Source organism: Schistocerca nitens, chromosome 2 (assembly GCF_023898315.1).
Source record: "Schistocerca nitens isolate TAMUIC-IGC-003100 chromosome 2, iqSchNite1.1, whole genome shotgun sequence".
NCBI classification, from domain to species: Eukaryota; Metazoa; Arthropoda; class Insecta; order Orthoptera; family Acrididae; genus Schistocerca; species Schistocerca nitens.
Window position 1 is genome coordinate 1,071,530,040 of NC_064615.1, and position 24,388 is coordinate 1,071,554,427.

Genomic DNA, 24,388 nt, shown 5'->3' on the forward strand with positions numbered 1-24,388 from the left:
TACTGTATTCGAGCGTTGCGCTTTTCAAAACTGACTCTATACGCCCTCTTCACTTTGGTTCCCAATCTTCGCAGCTCAAGCAGAAGTGATGGCGGCACCTTAACATTGCTTGACCGTCGAGTCACAATGAATTCGGTGGAGGTCGTTCTACACTGTTGCAGCCATACGAAGCCCTTGTATGTTACCATCAAGACTGTTGGAGCCTGGTATATGGTTCGGCATTGCTTGCTGCATTGTGGATGCTGTACTCTATACACGACTGTGAAATTGGGACAGGAGTTCCCCGAACAAGCCCAGTGATCAGCCTAATCGAGGAAGCTAGGGTTCCTCCATTGCAGACCAGGCGACAACTACCGCTTGATAATTGACTGCACATATTTTTGCAGCTTGCTTAAGCACACAAATAACCATCCCCTTTTCACTAACATAGGATTCATGTCCCACAATAGCGTCCGAGTTGGGGATTACAACTGCAGTCCATGTATGGTCCCTTCTCACTGAATTCGAGTCTTTCCCTCTTCCACCTTTCCTCCACATCCACTCACATAAACTTCAATGGTCCATGCCTCGGTCACAGCTTCTTCTGGAACAGCTGGAAGGCCGAAAAGACTCACTTCCTCCTGAAGCCCTCTGCTGGCAATTCTTCGCTATTCTCGCAAGTTCCTTGGCTCAGAAATAGTCTACACTGGTGGCTCGATGCTCCATGGTCACGTTGGCTTCAGTTATCCTCTCGCTAGACGTACTGAACTGCGCTCTTCGCTGGATGCCTGCAGTGTTTTCGCTGCAGAATTGGTAGCGATCCCTTGAGCTCTTAAGGATATCTGCTCCTTTGAGGGTGAGCCCTTCATTTGTATTTCCTCCTTACATAGCCTAATGGCTCTGCACCAGTGCTTCACCCTCTACCCCCTCCCCCATCCTCTGCCAACGACTATCCGGGAGTCGGTGTATGCCCTCAGAAACGATTGACGTTTAGTGGCCTTTATCTGGACAACAGGACATTATGGGAAATGAACTTGGTGACTGATTGCTGCTAGCATGTTTGGCTGGCCAGACTCTGATCAGAGATCACTCTTTGTTGCGCCGATGTCTTAGTCATACACTATACACTTTTCGGCAAAATGTATGTACACACAATAAACTAAGTGTCACACACGAGACCCCTAACGTGTGGAGGTCATTAATGCAAGCCACTTCAAGGGACACTGTTGTCCCTAGCATGCTCCACATTGGCCATACTCGGCTGATCCTGGGTCACCTCCTTCACTGCAAGGACCCACCCCAGTCTCGCTGTGGCTCTAGATTGATAGTCCACATTTTGTTGGACTGTCCCAATCTAGCCGCCGTAATCCAGTCTTTTAACTTCCCAGACGCCTTACCAACTGTGTCTGGTGACAATGCGTCAACAACTGATCCAGTTGCAAGTTACATTCGAGAGTTTTTTTTTCTCTCCATCAGTCTACCGACTGGTTTGATGCGGCCCGCCACGAATTCCTTTCCTGTGCTAACCTCTTCATCTCAGAGTAGCACTTGCAACCTACGTCCTCAATTACTTCCTTGACGTATTCCAATCTCTGTCTTCCTCTACAGTTTTTGCCCTCTACAGCTCCCTCTAGTACCATGGAAGTCATTCCCTCATGTCTTAGCAGATGTCCTATCATCCTGTCCCTTCTCCTTATTAGTGTTTTCCACATATTCCTTTCCTCTCCGATTCTGCGTAGAACCACCTCATTCCTTACCCTATCAGTCCACCTAATTTTCAACATTCGTCTATAGCACCACATCTCAAATGCTTCGATTCTCTTCTGTTCCGCTTTTCCCACAGCCCATGTTTCACTACCATACAATGCTGTACTCCAGACGTACATCCCCAGAAATTTCTTCCTCAAATTAAGGCCGGTATTTGATATTAGTAGACTTCTCTTGGCCAGAAATGCCTTTTTTGCCATAGCGAGTCTGCTTTTGATGTCCTCCTTGCTCCGTCCGTCACTGGTTATTTTACTGCCTAGGTAGCAGAATTCCTCAACTTCATTGACTTTGTGACCATCAATCCTGATGTTAAGTTTCTCGCTGTTCTCATTTCTACTACTTCTCATTACCTTCGTCTTTCTCAGATTTACTCTCAAACCATACTGTGTACTCATTAGACTGTTCATTCCGTTCAACAGATCATTTAATTCTTCTTAACTTTCACTCAGGATAGCAATGTCATCAGTGAATCGTATCATTGATATCCTTTCACCTTGTATTTTAATTCCACTCCTGAACCTTTCCATTATTTCCATCATTGCTTCCTCGATGTACAGATTGAAGAGTAGGGCGAAAGGCTACAGCCTTGTCTTACACCCTTCTTAATACGAGCACTTCGTTCTTGATCGTCCACTCTTGGTGGTTGTTGTACATATTGTATATGACTCGTCTCTCCCTATAGCTTACCCCTACTTTTTTCAGAATCTCGAACAGCTTGCACCATTTTATATTGTCGAACGCTTTTTCCAGGTCGACAAATCCTATGAAAGTGCCTTGCTTCCATTACTAGCCGTAACGTCAGAATTGCCTCTCTCGTCCCTTTACTTTTCCTAAAGCCAAACTCATCGTCACCTAGCGCATTCTCAATTTTCTTTTCCATTCTTCTGTATATTATTCTTGTAAGCAGCTTCGATGCATGAGCTGTTAAGCTGATTGTGCGATAATTCTCGGACTTGTCAGCTCTTGCCGTCTTCGGAATTGTGTGGATGATGCTTTTCCGAAAGTCAGATGGTATATCGCCACTCATATATTCTACACACAACGTGAATAGTCGTTTTGTTGCCACTTCCCCCAATGATTTTAGAAATTCTGATGGAATGTTATCTATCCCTTCTGCCTTACTTGACTGTAAGTCCTCCAAAGCTCTTTTAAATTCCGATTCCAATACTCTTCCAAATCGACTCCCGTTTCTTCTTCTATCACATCAGACAAATCTTCACCCTCATAGAGGCTTTCAATGTATTCTTTCCACCTATCTGCTCTCTCCTATGCATTTAACAGTGGATTTCCCGTTGCACTCTTAATGTTACCACCGTTGCTTTTACTGTCACCAAAGGTTCTTTTGACTTTCCTGTATGCTGAATCTGTCGTTCCGACAATCATATCTTTTTCGATGTCTTCACATTTTTCCTGCAGCCATTTCGTCTTCGCTTCCCTGCACTTCTCATTTATTTCATTCCTCAGCGACTTGTATTTCTGTATTCCTGATTTTCCCGGAACATGTTTGTACTTCCTCCTTTCATCAATCAACTGAAGTATTTCTTCTGTTACCCATGGCTTCTTCGCAGCTACCTTCTTTGTACCTACGTTTTCCTTCCCAACTTCTGTGATGGCCCTTTTTAGAGATGTCCATTCCTCTTCAACTGTACTGCCTACTGCGCTATTCCTTATTGTTGCATCTATAGCATTAGAGAACTTCAAACGTATCTCGTCATTCCTTAGTACTTCCGGATCCCACTACTTTGCGTATTGATTCTTCCTGACTAATGTCTTGAACTTCAGCCTACTCTTCATCACTTCTGTATTGTGATCTGAGTCTATATCTGCTCCTGGGTACGCCTTACAATCCAGTATCTGATTTCGGAATCTCTGTCTGACCATGATGTAATCGAATTGAAATCTTCCCGTATCTCCCGGCCTTTTCCAAGTATACCTCCTCCTCTTGTGATTCTTGAACAGGGTATTCGCTATTACTAGCTGAAACTTGTTACAGAACTCAATTAGTCTTTCTCCTCTTTCATTCCTTGTCCCAAGCCCATATTCTCCTGTAACCTTTTCTTCTACTCCTTCCCCTACAACTGCATTCCAGTCGCCCATGACTACTAGATTTTCGTCCCCCTCTACATACTGCATTACCCTTTCAATATCCTCATACACTTTCTCTATCTGTTCATCTTCAGCTTGCGACGTCGGCATGTATACCTGAACTATCGTTGTCGCTGTTGTTCTGCTGTCGATTCTAACAACCCGGTCATTGAACTGTTCACAGTAACACACCCTCTGCCCTACCTTCCTATTCATAACGAATCCTACACCTGTTATACCATTTTTCTGCTGCTGTTGATATTATCCGATACTCATCTGACCAGAAATCCTTGTCTTCCTTCCACTTCCCTTCACTGACCCCTACTATATCTAGATTGAGCCTTTGCATTTCCCTTTTCAGATTTTCTAGTTTCCCTACCACGTTCAAGCTTGACATTCCACGCCCCGACTCGTAGAACGTTATCCTTTCGTTGATAATTCAATCTTTTTCTCATGGTAACCTCCCCCTTGGCAGTCCCCTCCCGGAGATCCGAATGGGGGACTATTCCGGAATCTTTTGCCAATGGAGAGATCGTCATGACACTTCTTCAATTACAGGCCACAAGTCCTGTGGATACACGTTACATGTCTTTAATGCAGTGGTTTCCATTGCCTTCTGTATCCTCATGTCGTTGATAATTGCTGATTCTTCCGTTTTAGGGGCAATTTCCCACCCCTAGGACAAGAGAGTGCCCTTAACCTCTATCCGCTCCTCCACCCTCTTTGACAAGGCCGTTGGCAGAATGAGGCTGACTTCTTATGCCGGAAGCCTTCGGCCGCCAATGCTGATTATTTATCAAAATTTAGGCAGTGGCGGGGATCGAACCAGGGACCGAAGACGTTTTGATTATGAATGAAAGACGCTACCCCTAGACCACGGGTATTTATCACTGTCTAAGAATGGAATTAAGGTGCAGGCCTGGGAGAGAAGTTCACAGACGTATCATTACTCATCCTTGCCCCTGTGGCGCTGTGTTTCAACTTCGTTTGTCTTTCCACCATCTGCGTTTATCTTGACTTGGGTTTTTTGGCAAGTGATGGTATTGTGTTGCAGAGTGGCTGCCTCACCCTATATCATTCTTGCAATCAGCTGGGTCATGACATCTGCTATATTGTTTTGACTCATTATAAATCTTTTCATTAACTTAATATTTCCACTTTGGGCTTGCTTCTTCCACTTTACACTTCAATGTGTTTACACAGTTCGTTTTAAACATTTTTTTTCCCTTTCCAGATTTTTTGGTGTATGATTTTGATCAGAAACCTGTGTGACCACGGAAAAAGGGACTGCTAACAAAATAGTTCATGGCCTTTACTTCAACAACCAACCAATCAACTGATCTCTCGTTGGCTCGCAATGAACCCCCACTCCTTGGCTCGCAGCGAACAGAAATTCTGCAAGGTTGCTTTTATTTACCTACAAAACAGTGCAAACAGGTGATAGCAAAGCAGAAACAACAATAATATAGAATGTAAGCAACTGCAATATACACAACAGTAGACAAAAGTGTTCATTTTTTGCAAGTTAACAAATTTGCATTTACATTACAACAACTGCTTAATATGCTCACTATGAGGTGTGACCAACTCTGTCGGCAATACAGGCCTCACAAAGACGGAACATGCTTTGGATAATGTAACCAATGTAATGTTGAGACGATACTGCCCATTCCTCCTGCAGAGCTGTCCACAAATCTCGGAGAGCGGTTGGTGGATAGTGGCGCGGTGCAACACGTCCCTCAAGTGCACCCCAGATTTACTCTATCGGATTTAGATTGGGAGAATGAGCACGCCACACCATTCGTGCTGTATCTTCTGTTTCCAAGGAAACGTCAACCATCTGCTCTTTCAGGTCGAGGTCTATCGTCCATCAATAAAAAGTTTGGGCGCACAGCACCTCGCAACAACTGTACATGAGGTCCCAAAGCTTCGTCACCATACCTGACAGCAATTACATTTCCAATTAATCTATACAGTTTCATAAACGGGTGTTCCAGTAATAAATATATACCCTGCCAATGCAATTAGTCATCCTCTTCGATAGCTCTGCAGACTAGATTGGGGGGGTAATTCGTGAAATATAATGCTGCACAAACTTTGACTGTATGGGTCGCATGTTGACACCAACACTCAACTCCAGACAGTTCCGTCCTTTGAAGGCGAGTCAGGGACACATCAGATCTTCAACAATAAAGGCCATTTCATCGAAGTCTCTCTACAACGTTTGCGTCGATACAAAACTTTCAGTGGATCCTGTGAAGTTGCTGTGTCTTGCTGTGCAGTTTCAATGGGGTGCCGTCGTGCCCTTACAGCCAAGTAAACGTCCTGTCTTCCTGATGTCACTTTCTGTCCTAGTTTTCACATACAGTTTCGGTCTCCATAAATTATCGCCACGTCTGAGAAAGAACACGACGACTCACGTTAAGCCAGCGGGCTACATGTCTTTCCGACTAACACGATTCCATTCTTCCTATGGCCCTCCATTCCAGTGTGTGTGGTAGGCGTCATCTCTGTGGTATGATCCCAGGAGGTCCACAACTCTTCTTCAGATGTGTGCATGGCAACCATGGGCCCAGGAGCTCGTGCAGCTCTTACAGCTCTTACCTTTCTGGGCCGCATACCTTCCCTTACCACATCCCTCAATAAACCTGATCCTCTCCCCCCATTGCACCATCCCTCTGCGCGCCCCCTCTGCGCGCCCCCTCTGCGCGCCCCCCCTCTGCGCGCCCCCCTCTGCGCGCCCCCCTCTGCGCGCCCCCCTCTGCGCGCCCCCCTCTGCGCGCCCCCCTCTGCGCGCCCCCCTCTGCGCGCCCCCCCTCTGCGCGCCCCCCTCTGCGCGCCCCCCTCTGCGCGCCCCCCTCTGCGCGCCCCCCTCTGCGCGCCCCCCTCTGCGCGCCCCCCTCTGCGCGCCCCCCTCTGCGCGCCCCCCTCTGCGCGCCCCCCTCTGCGCGCCCCCCTCTGCGCGCCCCCCTCTGCGCGCCCCCCTCTGCGCGCCCCCCTCTGCGCGGCCCCCTCTGCGCGGCCCCCTCTGCGCGGCCCCCTCTGCGCGGCCCCCTCTGCGCGGCCCCCTCTGCGCGGCCCCCTCTGCGCGGCCCCCTCTGCGCGGCCCCCTCTGCGCGGCCCCCTCTGCGCGGCCCCCTCTGCGCGGCCCCCTCTGCGCGGCCCCCTCTGCGCGGCCCCCTCTGCGCGGCCCCTTCTGCGCGGCCCCCTCTGCGCGGCCCCTTCTGCGCGGCCCCCCCCCTCTGCGCGCCCCCCCCCCTCTGCGCGGCCCCCCCCCCCTCTGCGCGGCCCCCCCCCTCTGCGCGGCCCCCCCCCTCTGCGCGGCCCCCCCCCTCTGCGCGCCCCCCCCCTCTGCGCGGCCCCCCCCCTCTGCGCGCCCCCCCCCTCTGCGCGGCCCCCCCCCTCTGCGCGGCCCCCCCCCTCTGCGCGCCCCCCCCCCTCTGCGCGGCCCCCCCCCTCTGCGCGGCCCCCCCCCCTCTGCGCGGCCCCCCCCTCTGCGCGGCCCCCCCCCTCTGCGCGGCCCCCCCCCTCTGCGCGGCCCCCCCCCCCTCTGCGCGGCCCCCCCCCCCTCTGCGCGGCCCCCCCCCCCCCTCTGCGCGGCCCCCCCCCCCCTCTGCGCGCCCCCCCCCCCCTCTGCGCGCCCCCCCCCCCTCTGCGCCCCCCCCCCCCTCTGCGCGGCCCCCCCCCCCCTCTGCGCGCCCCCCCCTCTGCGCGCCCCCCCCTCTGCGCGCCCCCCCCCCCCTCTGCGCGCCCCCCCCCCCCTCTGCGCGCCCCCCCCCTCTGCGCGCCCCCCCCCCTCTGCGCCCCCCCCCTCTGCGCGCCCCCCCCCCCCTCTGCGCGCCCCCCCCCCCTCTGCGCGGATCCCCCTGCCCGCCCCCCCCCCCTGTGCCCCCCCCCCCCCCGCGCCCCCCCCCCCTGCGCGCGCCCCCCCCCTGCGAGCGCCCCCCCCCTGCGCGCGCCCCCTGCGCGCCCTGTTCGCCCTCTTCCTTCTTTAGGACTATGTTCTGCACCTATGTCTCTTGTGACTGAATGAAGTGGTTTCTCTCCTTGTATCTCTACAATGTAATGAGTCTCACCATAGTTGGTACTCCTCTTTCCTTTATTCTTCTCTTTACCTTCCTCTGCAGCGTTTGAAAACTCTACTCTTCCGTACATCTTCTTTCTCCCCCCCCCCCCTCCTGTGTGCGACTGAAGGCCAACATACGCTTTCCCACACGTAAGGTAACGCATAATTTCCCAAACCAGGTAGACAAGTAGAACACGTACGTCCGACCTGGTACCTTGGGACTCTGCCGATTGCTCCTTCTGTCCGTTTCTTGGGAGGTGTGATCTCAAGTGCGAACAATCACCTAAGGCAGGAGTGCCATCAGATGCCCCCACTAGGAAGGAGCGCGCCATCAGAGACGCCGGTAATCATGGATACTTTTGCAATGGCAGTAGAGCAGCCGACCCGAACGGAACACTGCTCTCGGCACCTGGCGTAGCTGCCTGTGACGCTCTTCTGAGCGCCACGAACCAGCGCAAGCCGCTTAAAGCTTCCGGGCGCTAAGCGGCAAGAGCTTCGGCTCGGCCGGCCGGAGTGGGCGAGCGGTTCTAGGAGCTACAGTCTGGCACCACGCGACCGCTTCGGTCGCAGGTTCGAATCGTGCCTCGGGCATGGTTGTGTGTAATGTCCTTAGGTTTGTTAGGTTTAATTAGTTCTACGTTCCAGGGGACTGATGACCTCAGAAGTTAAGTCCCATAGTGCTCAGAGCCATTTGAACTATTTTCAGCATCGGCTCAACTTCTCGCAACTTCGGTCGCAAACCTCCCCAGTGGGACTCTCCCGTTCTTTGGTAGGGTTATCTCAGGGTAATGGGCCCGTTCACATCGGATAACCCCGCGCACTGTAGGCCGCTCTCTTCCATTTGCGCTCTCTTGCGCCGCGCACTGCACATCGCTCAGATAGGTCGTAGGGACTCCCCTCTTCCGTAGGGACGCAATACACTGCACTTTCGCCTAAAAAAGCAATAATTGTCGTTTCGAAAAAAAAGAGCAAAATTGTCGTACACCCCTCTCTATCCGAATAAAATTCCTCTAAGCAACAAAGATGCCTGATCTTTCCTGCGCTTCCCCACCAAGCAAGGCTGCAGCTAAAGAGGCGGGAACGACGGCTGCTCCCGCCAGCATTTCCGTCCCGCTGTCCACCTTCCAAGAGGCAGTCGCTTCGAAGGACAAGCAGATTGCAGAACAGCGGCAGCTGATCACACTGTTGATGGGCAGTGAACGCCCACAAACAGCAATACTCACCCCCATCCCCCCCCCCCCCCCACACACACACACACACACACACACACACACACACACAAAAGCACTTGCCGAAAACTCGAAAGATGTGCCCCCTCTTTCACCTCTGGCGGTCCAGGCTTCGGCGGAATCGGAGTCAGAGCCGACGGAGGACAAAACCAACACAGAAGACGGATCATGGCAGCAGGTCGGTCCGCGACGCAAACAGCCACCAAACACACAAACAAGTGAGCCCACTAACTGCTGCCAACTCCAACAAAACAGCAAATTAACAACGCCAACACAGGGGCGAACACGAACAACCCTGCGACTGCAGAACTCTCGAACTTACAAGCAGTTACGCAGAACCCAAACAAATCCGCGACTGGCTTCATACACAACTATAGAGACCTTAGCTTCCTGAACAAAGAATTTATTAAAAAACACAACCCCACAACATTCTACTCAAAACTCACTGGGGACCATGCCAAAACGGACTACACGAATCTGCTGCAATTTCTTAAAGAAAGAAAGGAATGTAGAACATTTCACGTACAGAACAGCAGTACGTGATCAATGGGATAGCTTCACGAACCCCAGGCGAGACATTACACGAAGAACTCGCCGCTCTCGGATGGCAGTGCATTCGGGTAAACCGAATGACAGAGTTCGGCACAGCGAGACCATCGCACAACTACATGGCGGAATTGGCCGACAAATGGTTCAAATGGCTCTGAGCACCATGGGACTTAACAGCTGTGGTCATCAGTCCCCTAGAACTTAGAACTACTTAAACCTAACTAACCTAAGGACATCACCCACATCCGTCCCGAGGCAGGATTCGAACCTGCGACTGTAGCAGTCGCACGGTTCCGGACTGCGCGCCTAGAACCGCGAGACCACCACGGCTGGCAATTGGCCGACACGGACAAGTCCCGCGACCTGTTGAAGCTAAAATTGTTTCTTCATATGGTCGTCAGTGTAGACATAATACGCCGCGTACCCCCCCAACAATGCCACAACTGCGAGCGCTTTGCGCAGGCGGGAATCCGATGCGGTCTCGCTCGCCGCTGCCGCATTTGCGCTGGCGGTCACACGACACAACAGTGCAAACTCCCCAACACAGCACCTCGCAAGTGCGCCAATTGTGGTACTGCCCATGCGGAAAACTACAGGGAGGCATTGCATACAAAGAAGCTCTGAGGCGCAAAATAGCTAAACACGCTAAACCTACCGCCATCACAGTTCCGAAACCGCCCCCGCGCCCAGTAAGAAGTGGAGTATCCTTCGCTGGAGTGGTCGCTGTAAGCCCCAGCAGCGCGGGACGCTCAGAGGAGCCCCAGAGCTCAGGACACGCACAACAAACACCCCCAGTAACAGACACACCACACCTGTATCGGGTACACCAGTAACACCACCACCCTACCTCCCCGGACTGCAGCCCATCACACTGCAGAAGACGCACCAATACAGGGACGACCACACACACACACACACACACACACACACACACACACACACACACACACACACACACACACACAACACAGTGAATACACAGGTGCCCACAACCGTCACACGAACAGCTGACACACAAGCCCAGCCCTCACCAGACGCCAAACACAGGCATCAGCGCCGCTAACACGTCCGACAACACACAGGCCGAAACCCCCAGCATTACGTCTACATCCCAGAGAATAATGGAGACATTATTCCCCGGACTCGTGACCAACAAAGTAGTCGGGAAGAGTATGGGGTGTCACACACAACTCTTCACGCAGTTCACGTCGAGCACGCTCAACTGGACTAGCTTCTAAGCCACTGTCACGCCACTTTTTACTCCACTACATGGATAATAGACTACACCAGCCCCGAAACGCAGACGCTAACACAAACTCACAGACCCTGTTTAGGAATGCAAACGGGATCGCAAACAAAAAAGCCGAAATAGCCGCTTTCAAGGAGCGAAAGGGTATCCGAATCGCTCTTGTGAACGAAACGCTGCTTACACCTCGCAAACAACTAAACATCCCAGGGTATTGCGTTTATCGTACTAACCGAGCGTATGGCAGGAGGGGAGGCGGCACAGCTATCATCATACACAGAGGCATGGAACACACTAACATCGAGCTCCCTGCGCTTGAGAGACTAGAGGCCACGGCCGTCAGGGTCAAGTTCACCTAAACGGAAAATCCCTCGATTGTAACTCACGAATACGAATCTCCCACAGCAAGAAACTATAGGAATACACACTAGGCCGAAACTACATTGGAGCTGGGCCGGACGTTCCCACGTTCGTGCCTACACAGGCCAGACGTGTTAGACATAGCCCTCATAAAGGACATCACACGCACACTCAACCTTACGGTTGGAAACGATCTGGACTCAGACCACATGCCTGCAATACTGCACACGGAAGAAACACTGCAGGACACAGAACCACGCAGGATACTGAACTACAAGCGCGCGAATTGGACACCGTTCAAGGAAACGCTTGATAGTCGTATTCCTGATACGAAATTAGCAGCACGCAGCAAATCGATGAGGCTGTGGAGGATCCTGCAACTGCCGTCCAAGACGCAATGAAGGACGCCATTCCATATACAACACCAAAACAACACTCCATGGCCCTGCCCTAAGAGATCCTGGGCCTTATCTCAATGAGGAACCGCCTCAGGATATATTGGCAGCGTACAAGGCTCCCGTTCCTATAAATAGCACGTCAGCAGACTCCATGGCTTAATACGGGATAAAATACAAACATTCAAAAACGAACAATGGGTACAGAAACTCGGTGGGCTAGATACAAGTCCTGGCATGTGGAAGCTAGCCAGGGAGAAACATTACATTCCCACTCTACAAGGACCACACGGGCCAGCTTACTCTTCGTTGGAGAAGGAAGAGCTTATGGCCACAACACTTACAGCGTCTTTCATGCCGAATCTGGCTCCCTCAAATCCAGCATTCACACTTGAAACGGGCCAGAAGGTTACACGACTTGTAGCCCAGCCCTCGCGCAACGAAATTAGACGCACTAGCACAAACGAAATCACATAGGCTATCAAGCACACCGACGCTAGGAAAGCCCCTGGGCCTGAAATTCTCAGATAAAGCCGTGGAATAGATTGGGTCGAAGTCGAACGAAGGGTACCGGTCTAAAGGGCAGAGGGAAAAAAAAACGTGCCAATGGGATAGACAGGTCGTTTGGTAAGAGCAGTAGCGGATGTCTTCCTGTCTGCGATAGGTCGTGCAAGGGTAGGCTTTGTTAGTAGTGGGCACCATGCATGTTGATCCCTTTGACGTTGTGCGGTAGTGTTGCTCGGCGGCTGCCGCTGGGTGCCGATGTCAGCAGACTCCAGGGCACAAACGAAATAACATGGGCTATCAAGCACAGCGACGCAAGGAAAGCCCCTGGGCCTGGAATTCACGGATAAAGCCGTGGAATACCTTACACACTTAACGAATGCCATCCTTAAACACCAATAGTTCCCTGACTTCTGTAAGGCAGCCAAGGTCCAGATGTTCAGGAAGCCAGGGAAAGACAACTCACTCCAACAAAATTACCGACCCATCAGTCTGCTGCGTTCGCTCAGCAAGATCGTTGAGAAGGTAATATTAAAACGTATCACTAGAGACTGCATCGCCAATGACACCCTAAGACCGGAGCAATTCAGCTTCAGGAATCACCACTCGACAACTCACAAACTCCTCTGCGTAGTCGAACATGTGACACACGGCTACAACATGAACAATGTCACAGGTGCCGTGTTCCTGGACATCGAAAAGCTTTCGACCGCCTCTGGCACAACCGCCTCATACCCAAACTAAGCGAAGCTGGTTTCCTGGATGGACTCGTACGTCTCATAAACGAACAGGTGTGCAGGGTAAAAAATCAACACAACATGGTATCCATGCTGGAGTACCGCAAGGAAGCATCCTAGGGCCATCTTGTTCAATATGTACATTAACGACTTCCCAGCAACACAAAACACGACGTTAGCCATCTACTCGGATGACACCGCCATCCATGCGGAAGATCGGAAACCGTCGAACATTCATTCACGAATACAGAATGCACTCTGAATAAGCGAGCTTTGGTTGGAGCGATGGCGTATTAAAGTAAACGTCGACAAGTGCGAAGCAGTTCTGTTTACACGCAGACCGAAAATACAGCGCGAACATAAACACATCTGGGGTTATGCAGCTCCTACACGATTGCGCCGCCTGCAGATCATGCAGAACAAATTGCTACGAATCATTAGCAACCCTCCACGCTACACATGCACCGTGGATCTTCACCAAGAATACCGCCTTGAAACCCTCTAGGAAGTATTCAAAAAACACGCCACACGACTGTACATGAACTCGACACACTCGAACAAGCCTTTCATCCTCACTTTGGGAAACTACGATCACAACCATAGGTGGAAGCACAAGCGGCCAGAGACACCACTAGTTAGGGCATAGCCACCTATGGTAAACTAACATACATTAAGAAGTGACAAACATCGGCAAGCCCCTGCATATCAGCAACACTGTGAGGTGATTACCAGCTGCTATTAGAGCCAACCAACAGGCCACAGCAGGGACACCGACTAGTTCGCCCACTGATGCACAAACAATTCGCCAACATCACCCATCACTGAGCATCCGATATATAACCTATCGGACACAAAAACGGTAATAAACCTAACTGTTGCAGGATGCTGACGCTAAACGAGAGCTCAACATCGGCACCCAGCGGCAGCCGTCGAGCAACACCACCGCACAACGTCTAAGACATCGACATGCATGATACCCACTACTAACAAAGCCTACCCTTGCACGACCTATCGCAGACAGCAAGACATCTGCCACTGCTCTTACCACCCGACCTGTCTATCGCAGAGGTTCCCCCCCCCCCCCCCCCCCTGGCTCTTGCCTTGGCACGTTTTTATCCTCTGCCCTTTAGACCGCTACCCTTTGTTCCACTTCGACCCAATCTATCTCCAGATGAGCGCGTATTAATGGTTAACCTTAACCAGACGTACGCAAACATCGCAGTACCCACATCCTGCGACACACCTCACTTTAGTGAAAAGTAACCCTTATGCAGAGATGGCATTAGACCTTTTGAGTTGGCCATCATGTCTGTGTGGGCGTGGAGGGACTCCACCTCTATTTAAAAAAATCTTATACTTCAACTTGAGCTCACAAGAGAAAGCTAGATGTCTCACCCACGAAGATTCTTCCATCAGTGCCAAAGTTCCTGGTTGTTCCTCGATCTGACGGTCAAGACTTCTCCACAGTAAACTCTTTCATTAATCAGAAAGGTGTCGACGCAATCGGAGGTCCTGTAAAGTTTTGTTCCCGGTTACGAAATGGCACCTTCTTGTTAGAAACAGACAGTGCTCTCCAAGCACAAAAACTGCTTCTAACTTCGCTGCTGCACAACGTCCCTGTAGGGGTGGAAGCGCACTGTACTTTTAAACTCATCACGTGCGCTGGTATATACAAGATTACTAGACAGATTATCAAATGAGATCAATGAAAATGACTTGTCTCATCAGGGAGTAACGGGCATACATCAAATAATGAAAAGGGCTGGAAAGGATTTGTTACTGACCACACTTTCTTCTTCACATTTGACAGCGTTCAACTTCCATCAAACAGTAAATCAGAGTATGAGATAATTTCAGTTCGCCCTTACATCACCAACCCTACCTGTTGCTATCAGCGACAAAGCTTTAATTATACCAGCCCGTCCTTCGTAATACCACCAAATGCTATACCTGTGGCAGGGTTGTCCTTGAGGGTGATTGTCCACCCCCATACCCTCATTGCATTAACTGTATGGGCGACAACGCTGCTTCGTCGAGAGGTTGCCCTGTTTTTAAAGATGAAAGAATTATCCAGGAAATCATAGCAGCAGCAGCCAAAGTAGACACCTTTTTCTTCACTAAATTACTCTCCATTAGAAATCCCACAGTGCTCCTAGCGGGTAAATATAGCACTGTATTCACCTCTCCTTGACCTACTAAGCAGGTAACCATGCAGTCTTCCGATAACACCTCTAGCGCCACTGTCGTCAGATTGGCCAGCCCAAAGATCGTCTGTTCAACCTCTCCACTAACCCGCTCACCATAATGCTCAACCTTCATTGGCTCCTGCTAAATCACGAGCCCCAACATCGTACGCCCCGACTTCCAAAAAAGTCTACTCCTGTTGATTTTCTTCGTACCCAGACCTCACAACCATACACTTCTCCATCTCAACGTCCTGCTTCTAAGAAGGCTCATCAGAAAACAGTTACGCTCCTCCTCCTCCTCCACCACAGCGTGTCTCTTCTACAGCGCCACCCAGTGGTAGGCGCCCTCGGCAGTCTTCAGTGTCCCCGAGACTCACTGCTGGCGGCCGATCAAGCAGACGATCACTGGCGGCAGGCGTTGCCTCTGAACAGCCTGTGGCTGAATGCCATTCCACCGGCTCTCAGCGGTCGCTGAGTTAATAGAAACCATGGTGAGATTTTTCCTTCCTTGCTACACCCTATGTCAATTATCCATTAGAATATTAGCGGAATTCGCTCCAGTCTGGATGAACTGTCGACCACGGAGTAGAATCGTAAGTGTGTCATCCTTTGTCTTCGGGAAACAAAGCTACATCCCCTTGTCGCTTGTCTTCCGTCATTTACAATCAGTCTGGTTTGATCTTCTCTGTTGCTGGTGTTCCGGCACACCATGGACTTCCGATTCTTCTCCATGATACTATCCGTTATCACCCAATCCCCTTTCACAGCTGTACGCCTTTGCATTTTGGATTCACCTTCTCCGTTTGTACCATAAACTTTGCATCGTCCATACCAATGGCCATAGTCGATCTCCATCTAGATCAGCTTCCATCCCCCCATATTTGCTGTTTGGGGTCTTAACGCCCACTTGGTGATTTCCGCGTTTTTGTCAGAGAGGCTTCCTATTGATGGACCTCTTCCACCAAGCGAATCTCGTTTGCCTCAACACTGCGAAACCTAAATTTTGGTCTGCCTCCAAGTCAACGTACTATCACTAGAACCGTTCAGTCGGTACTGTTCGGCTAGCTCTTACTGATACAAACTATTTTCCATGTGTCCTTTGTTTACTGCCACTACTACCATCTACGTCCAAAGGACGCTAGCAGTTTTCCAAAGCCGTTTGGACACTTTCCTTCTCCAGCAACATTTGATGACCGTCGGTTTCCTAGTAGCGACGATCAGGTCACTCTTGTCACGAAAGTTATTCTTACAGCCGCGGAACGTTAAATACTTCGTACCTCGCCTTCGCCCTGGCGCACCCCAGCTCCTTGGTGGAACGAGGTGTGCCGTGACGCAATACGCGAGTGGAGACGTGCTCTTCGCGTTTCCCGTCATCGTCCTACGTTGGCCAACTGTATCAGCTCTAAGCAGTTAGGTGCGCGATGCTGTCGCATCATACACGGTAACAAGAAGGCAAGCTGTGACTTATTTACCAGGGCCTTCAATACCTTCACTCCCTCAATTGTTTGGAGTCTAATCCGGCAGATACTCTGGCACGTACCGTTCTTCCCGACCTCTGAGAACTGTCGTACAGGGTACATTAGTGGACGTAGTCCCAATTTTCAACTCACTGGGTGGGCACTTCGGTGGTTAGTTAAAAGATCCCGAAATCTCAGCAGAGCCGCCCGAAGTGGCCGAGCGGTGCTAGGCCCTTCAGTCTGAAACCGCGCGACCGCTAAGGTCGCAAGTTCGAATCCTGCCTCGGGCATGGATGTGTGTGATGTCCTTAGGTAGGTTTAAGTAGTTCTGAGTTCTAGGGGACTGATGACCCCAGATGTTACGTCCCATAGTGCTCAGAGCCATTTGATCTCAACAGTATTTCTCCCGAAGAATCAGGTAGCAGAAGAGCGACCTCTTGCTTTTTTCTTCAAAACTCGTGGAAGCTATAATACCGTTTTTTCTATGTGGGAACTCCAATACGCATTCTATTCCTCTCGCTCTTCTGCTCCAGGACTGGATGGTATCTGTGGTGTCACAGCCAGACACCACACGTGCTAGGTGGTAGCTTAAATCGGCCGCGGTCCTGTAGTACATGTCGGACCCGCGTGTCGCCACTGTGTGATCGCAAACCTAGCGCCACCACAAGGCAGGTCTCGAGAGACTGACTCGAACTCACCCAGTTGTATGGACGACAGAGCTAGCGACTAGACGTACGAAGCCTTTCTCTCTCATTAGCCGAGAGACAGAATAGCCTTCAGCTAAGTTAATGGCTACGAACTAGCAAGGTGCCATTAGCCTTACAGTGATTGTAATTAGTCTCACTTGTGTTCACCATAGAGATGTACAAGAAGACATTAAAGATAAGTATATGAGAAGCTCCGTTCTTTTCTTCATAGCATTAATTACGTATCCTGTTCCCGTACTTCACGCCCGTCTGCGTTAGTCTCGCGTGCCCTTTAAGCCACCTCTATCTACAAGGTGTTGGCCCAGCTGCCGACACATCAGTATCCAGGTCCAAATGTTGGAGCATCGATCATACCATAGTCTGTGCTACCTCCATCGCCTTCATAATCGACAGTACCTTTCCCAGAAGATAGCGGGAAGCTATCGTCATTCCGGTTCCGAAACCTGGAAAGGACAAACATCCAGCTATCGCGCAGTCACCCTCTGGAATAGTTTTCGGGTGTATGGTAAATTGTCATTTAGGCTTGAGTCACGAAACGTTTTAACAACTGCCCAATGCGGTTCCCGAAACATCATTCCGCAATTGACCACCTTGTTCCTCTCTCCACTTACATCATGATGAATTCCTCGGAAAGTGCAAACGGTAGCTAAACTTCTTGATCTGGAGAGAGGCTACGATACCTGTTGGAGGACAGGCATCGTCTGCACATCGTTCTCTTGGTGCTTTAGAGGTCGGTTACCCCTTCTCATCCATGAGTTTATGACAGCGCGCACATTGAAGGTGCAGGTGAACACTATTCCATCCCATACTTTGTCCCTAGAAAACTGGGTGCCCAGGGCTCTGTGCCAAGTGTTGCCACCGCCATGAATCCAGTTATGAGAAGTTCTGATACGAGCTTCAGAAGTCAGCGTCATTAGTCTGCCATTGAATCTGCCAAAGTTTTGGGACTGTATTGCAGCAGGATTTCTCTGCCTTAAGGTAAGACCATAGGTCCCAAATCCAATGCCCTGCTTAAAGTGCCAACGTTTGTCACACCACTGTGGTTTGTAACAGTCAGGCTACATGTGGACAGTGTGGTAGCGTGGCACAGGAACAGGGTTTCCAGTGCACTACGCCACCTAGTTGTGTTAATTGCTCCCAGGCCTATCTGGTTTCGTGCAGGGATTGTCCTGTCTTCGCTGAAGAAGATACGGGAAATTAGTCTCGCAACGTATCTCGTACTCGGAGGGATTTTAAGGCCACTCGTTCACAAAGCGTCGTCGATTCTCTCTGCTCAGCACTGATGCAGCCTGTCCAGAAGCTCAGTGTTAGCACCCAGACTATGACTGCTGAACAGGGCACGTCTACCTGCACCTATGAAGGCACGTGTCAGCCTGCACCGTTCGTTACTCACACTGAAACATTTAATGTTATTTAATATAATAGCAGCGTAGACAGGAAACTCTAACCGCAGTCATCACAAGAGAATGAACAGTGTGTTCATTTCATCAGCCTTGCCAACATCCCCAAAATGAAAGCTCCAGACGAAGGCCAAATGGCCAAAGTAGTCTGCTCCGCAGCCATCGTATCATGCTACTTTTCTGCTGTCTCATGGATCTGATGATATTGCTGGTATGGACGTCGAAATTTGTCCTATTGGTACCAATTAGCCCCTCAGTTGACCCCTCCTCTATTGCCGTATCACCACCACAGTGGAACAAGCAGGCGCTGAAATGGCTTCCATACGGCAGTGGAATAGTTGCTCATCCACCTGTGGAATGCCTTTTCCCCTGCCGTCCATGAGCCACTATGCCGTTTCGGATCCGCGTGAAGAGTATGCTGGAGTCAATAAGCGTAGGGCAAGTACAACCCGAAATCCAGGGTTTTAACTGTCTGTCGCCCTGGTTACTGCAGAGGTCTAGGGTGATCTTAGATTTAGTGTAGTGAGGGAGACTGGAATCCTCCTCCTAATGCGATATATCCTGACATTTGGTATAAGTTGCAAAACTACATAGCTGTCTTTATGGATGAGTCTAAACAGGGGTACTCCGTTGCTATGTCGTTTTTCCGGATGGTGTCTTCAAGGTTAGCTAGTCTCAAGGATTTGCTGTGTTTGACACAAGTAAATGCGATCTCGAGGGCCATTTAAGGAAGGGCGCATTACGAGTTGCATCGCGTATCGATCGTGCGCAGAGAGCTTCCGCACCTATTACTGTAACAGAAATGTAACTGCAGCAGACACCGCCATCCAGCAATTTAGATTGGTCGAATCTTCATAAAAATTGGAATCTAAAGAATTGTCACGTGACATTCATTTTCGTATTGTTGAACCACAGCACTCAATCTGAAGGAGTATAAACACCAGTGCATGCACGTATGGACGGTGGCTTGTGTGATGAAAGTATCACATATCGATGGCGCGGTGAACCTCCCGAAGGTTGCTGGCCGTCAACAAACTGTCACGCAACATAACTTGAGTACTGAGATGGCTCTTCAGGCATCTCAACTTAGACGTTGTCCCATATGTCCCACCTAATCGTCATCGTGGTGGTATAGTCCCAGGCGTACATGTGTTTAGTCCAATGAGCAGGTCGCAAAGTTTGTGTCAATATGATATTTAACGGGGTAACAGTCGGATGTTTGATACGAGCCAGGCAGGGAATGGAATATGAGGACACGGCAATATAATAATATACATTAAAATAAATGAGCGGGTACGACTCAGTCAAAAACGTACCTTTTCGAGGGATGACAGCGTATTGTCCACTGAGTCAGAACGCTAGACAGAAAACATGCAAATCTCCTGAATGAAAGGGCCTCCTACGTGATACTCGGAAGTAGTTCCGGAATCTGAATCTGCAAGACATCCAAATGCTCTGCCTAGTTGATTGATCTAACTCCTCCAACTCACTGGTTGATCTGTCTAATACTCATCCCGAACAGAGCGACTGCAAGGTTATCCCTGGTCAGCAGTTCTGTTAATTTTCCCCACTACGTCACGCAGCCCCCTCAGTTTCCCGACAAGTGGTCTTCGTCATTAGACAAATCAGTATGCGATGGTATCCAGCAAATAATAGACGCTGGGGTGCAACCACCCCTGCCAGTCTTCCTATGGGGTGTAAACTCGCAGATTTTCTGAGCCGAAAGGTAGTAGTTGGTGGCTGGCACGTAACGTTGCAAGTTCCACGTAATTCTCACACTACGGCTTGCCAACGTTGACGCCAGCTTCCTTGCGAAAACTGCAGACAATGCCTGCAACTGGTTCTCTACCCGTTACAAATAAGGGGATCTGTTTTTGGGATACAGACTTCCCGACAAGTAAGGAATACAATCATCTGCCTTTAATAAAGTGTCCTAACTGCTCAGAGTTCGGTGGCGTCCCTCAGGTATCAGCTGTTCGAATGGGATACATCTTCCAGAGTGGAGAAAACCAGACGTTGAACCGTAAGACAGTGAAACTTTCTCGAGAGTCGTAGGAGACTGTGCCAGGAACATTTTACGTGAGCCCTTCCGTCCCAAGTGCCGGATTGGGAAGCATTACACGAACAGCGCACAGATACCTGACCAGTTCTCGGCCGACAATGCGGTATCGTCACGTTTCTAAAAAGCTGAGAATCAGCCCACCATGTTGCTTTTCCGTAACCATCACACTTTGCCGGTCATCTAGTACATTATCAAGCGATAACAACCACTTTTTGTTGATTCATAAATCTTGCATCGTAGGCGACAATTGGAGAGACGACTCAGTGCTGCGATGGATTCTTCGTCCACCGCTGCTCGCTGCACTCAGCACCTGCGAGTCAACAGTGTTGGCCTGCGACTCCCCTTCATTGGCATCTAAATAGGGACAGCGGAAAGTTCACCTGCTAATGTTGACTCTGATGCGAAAAAACGCGACACGAAAGCCATTCTCCTACCACTTCAGTAGGAGACCATTAACCACGTTCAGAATGAATACTTCGATAACTAATGCAGAGATCAGGTATTATTTAAAAAAATCATATGTAAATGCAAACATAGCAAATATGTAATAAACACTTTCATTTCAATGTACTGTTACTACTCACCACATACCAAATACCTAGTTTGTAGTTAGTTTACAGAATGGCTTTATACTGATCTTAAGAAACAAGACATCATTGACAAATAGGAAGGAAAAGAAAAAGAAATATATAATAATATATATTACAACTAGACGTAATCTGAACATTTTTAGGGATTTACGTAGCCAAAAATTGATATTTTGGCAGATAAAGACCTACACTTAAGATTGATCCTTCTGACGGCCGCTTACGGAAAATCGCTCAAGTCTTTCAGTGCACAGCTATGTATACTTACAGGCACCCATACGAATTCAAGGCAGCGGTTTCATTGTCAGATCAATGTGCACTAGAATTCGCCTTCAACTGCATGATATATGATTTACTAAGTATGTGTCTTAGTACAGTAACACGTCTTTCAACTGCTAAAGGGTAACGCGTTGGTTTCGTCACGTCTCGTGAATGCAGCGTCCTGTGTCCTGAAGAGCGAAACTACACAATATATGGAGACAGGAAGAGGAGATGTCTTTTGTAAAGTCTGCTTTTTACAAAGTGCTTGTGGGTTGACTATCAGGTGCTAAGGTATCAACTTCCCCAGCGAGGCTATCTCGTTCTCTGTTGCGGGTAATTAGTGTCAGGGCCCGTTCACGTCGGACCACCCCGCGCACTGTAGGCTACTTTCCTCCTCCTCCTCCTCCTCCTCCTCCTCCTCCTCCTCCTCCAACAGTCGTAATACAGAACTATGGGGACATTAGTGTCCTCAACACCACATATGCGGATGAACACACCCCTTGCTCGCTTCACACCAAGTACTGTGGGAGAGGGCCTCGTGGTATGTATCTACCAACACAGAATAGAAGACTTCTGTCCTCAAAAATAAAGGGATCGAATACTGTACGTACAGGACACTAGAGGAACGAAGACAGCAGAACATGGTCAAGGAAGTGGACCCCAGTACCCCAAACGAAACAGTTCAAGCGGCACGCAACTTCTTACAAAAGTGCTTCCCGGATGACGAGCTTGCGCTCGCACGCTCGACTGCCCGACTGGCCGATACGTCCACCTCCCGCGGCCTTCTGCACATAACGAGACTTCTGTGGATGGGCTTCAGTGTACAAATTTACGAACCACCCCACGACCTCCAACAACGCAACAATTTCCAGCGAATCGGTCATGCGGCCCTTCGATGTGGCCTGCCAACCCGTTACCGTGGATACGCTGCCAGGCACGCATCCAACACACGTACACTCGCACAGCAGAACGAACGCCGTTGTGCCAACTATGGTCAATGCTATGCGGCCACTACAGGAGCTGCGACGTTTACAAAGAGGCGCAGAGGCGCATTACACAAAAACGGAGGGCACCCAACGCCATACCACGTCCAAGGCCCGCACCTAACGCAGTCAGGACCGGTGTCTCGTTTGCCATGGCTACGCACCCTGGAGGTGCGGAACGGGCTGCGGAACCTCTGCGCCCATCACACGCACTCGACACAACCGCTGTGCAACAACGCAACCACCTCCACCAACACAAAACACTATAACCCCACCTCTACCAACACCAACACCAGCTCTCCCAAACAACACGTCCCCCCCTGCAGCCACGGCCTGCAAAATCACGCACACAGCACAGAAAGATTCACCCAACAAGGAGCCCCAGAGCCCACAACTCGGAGAAATCGTAGGCGACCACGAGGAAACAGGAGTGGGAATACACGCACACCATAAAGAGCCACTCAGCAACAACAGAACACCAAAACGCGGTCACACAGTCTTTAAGCCAGCCACACCAGCACCCACATTACTCCCCCCCTCACCACAGCTGAAACACAGGCGCCACAGACTGCACCACACACCTGCTACACAAGCGCCAGCCCGTGCAACACCAACACTCACACCCACACCGGCGACTGATATCAATACAATCGCGACACAGGCTGACACGAACAACACCAACACTACACAAGGGGAAATACTGGCAACACTATTCCCGCACCATGCAATTGCACAGATCTTTACCAAGATCATGGCCGTCGTCACCACAAATGTTACACAGCTCATGACTGCTCAACTTGGGCAGTATTGGGCTGCCATACAAACAGCAGTTACTACGCCCTTCACACCCCCTTCACTAAAAACACGCCACACCTAGTCCTCATCGCAACCAGCTAGACACTATCATAGATCCTGTTCTGGGATGCAGATGGGATCAACAATAAAATGGCGAAACTTGCTCCACTCATTGTGTGTAAGGGTATCCTTATTGCACTACTGAGTGAAACTAAACTTAAACCACACAACCACTTAAATTTCACCAGCTACTGCCTTTATCATACCGACCAACCGGACAGCTCCGGTTTCGGTGGAACAGCTATCATCATGCACAAAGACACTGAACACACAAACGTAGTGCTACCTTAACTTAAAAAATATGAGGCAACTCCCGTCATGGTCATCTTCAACAGAGCCAACACAACAACAACAACAACAGTGTCAGTGTACAACATCCCTAAGCACGTAAAGACATTGGACATCAGCACTATACTCAACATATCACTGCACATTATCGCCACTCGAGATTTTAAGGCAGACCACCCTGATTGGAACTCGCATACACAAAACTCCAACTATATGAACACGCACTGGGGCGAAATTACATTACACTAGTTCAGACTAAACGATGCACATTCCCTACTGGAGGGATCGCAGGCCAGACGTGATGGACATGTCTCTCATCGAGGGCATAACAAAGACACTCAAAGTTGCTGTTGAAAACGATCTGCCCACAAATCACCAACCTGTTGTACTGTACACTGAAGAAACACTGCAGCACATGGACCAACGCAGGATGGTAAACTACGGGTGTCCGAAGTGGATATTTCTCAAGGCAACACTTGACAGTAGCATCCCACATGACTAACAGGACAGCTCAAATTGATGAGGTTGTCGAAACCCTCACTTGCGCCATCCCAAACACAATAGCCGACACCATACCAATCCGCACACAACAACGACAACAACAACAACAACAACGACAACAACAACAACGACAACGACAACGACAACAACAACAACGACAACAACAACAACAACAACAACACAA

At 50.1% G+C, this 24,388-nt stretch overlaps 1 protein-coding gene across 1 annotated transcript in view; it reads right to left on the reverse strand.

Annotated features, from left to right (window-relative positions):
- Positions 1-6,470: 6,470 nt before the first annotated feature.
- LOC126235557 (translation initiation factor IF-2-like) overlaps positions 6,471-24,388 on the reverse strand; it is a 192,387-nt gene continuing 174,469 nt past the window's right edge. Inside the window, exon 2 of the mRNA XM_049944274.1 lies at positions 6,471-7,013. Within this exon, the coding sequence (XP_049800231.1) occupies positions 6,471-7,013 (543 nt within the window). The remainder of the gene's footprint in view (positions 7,014-24,388) is intronic.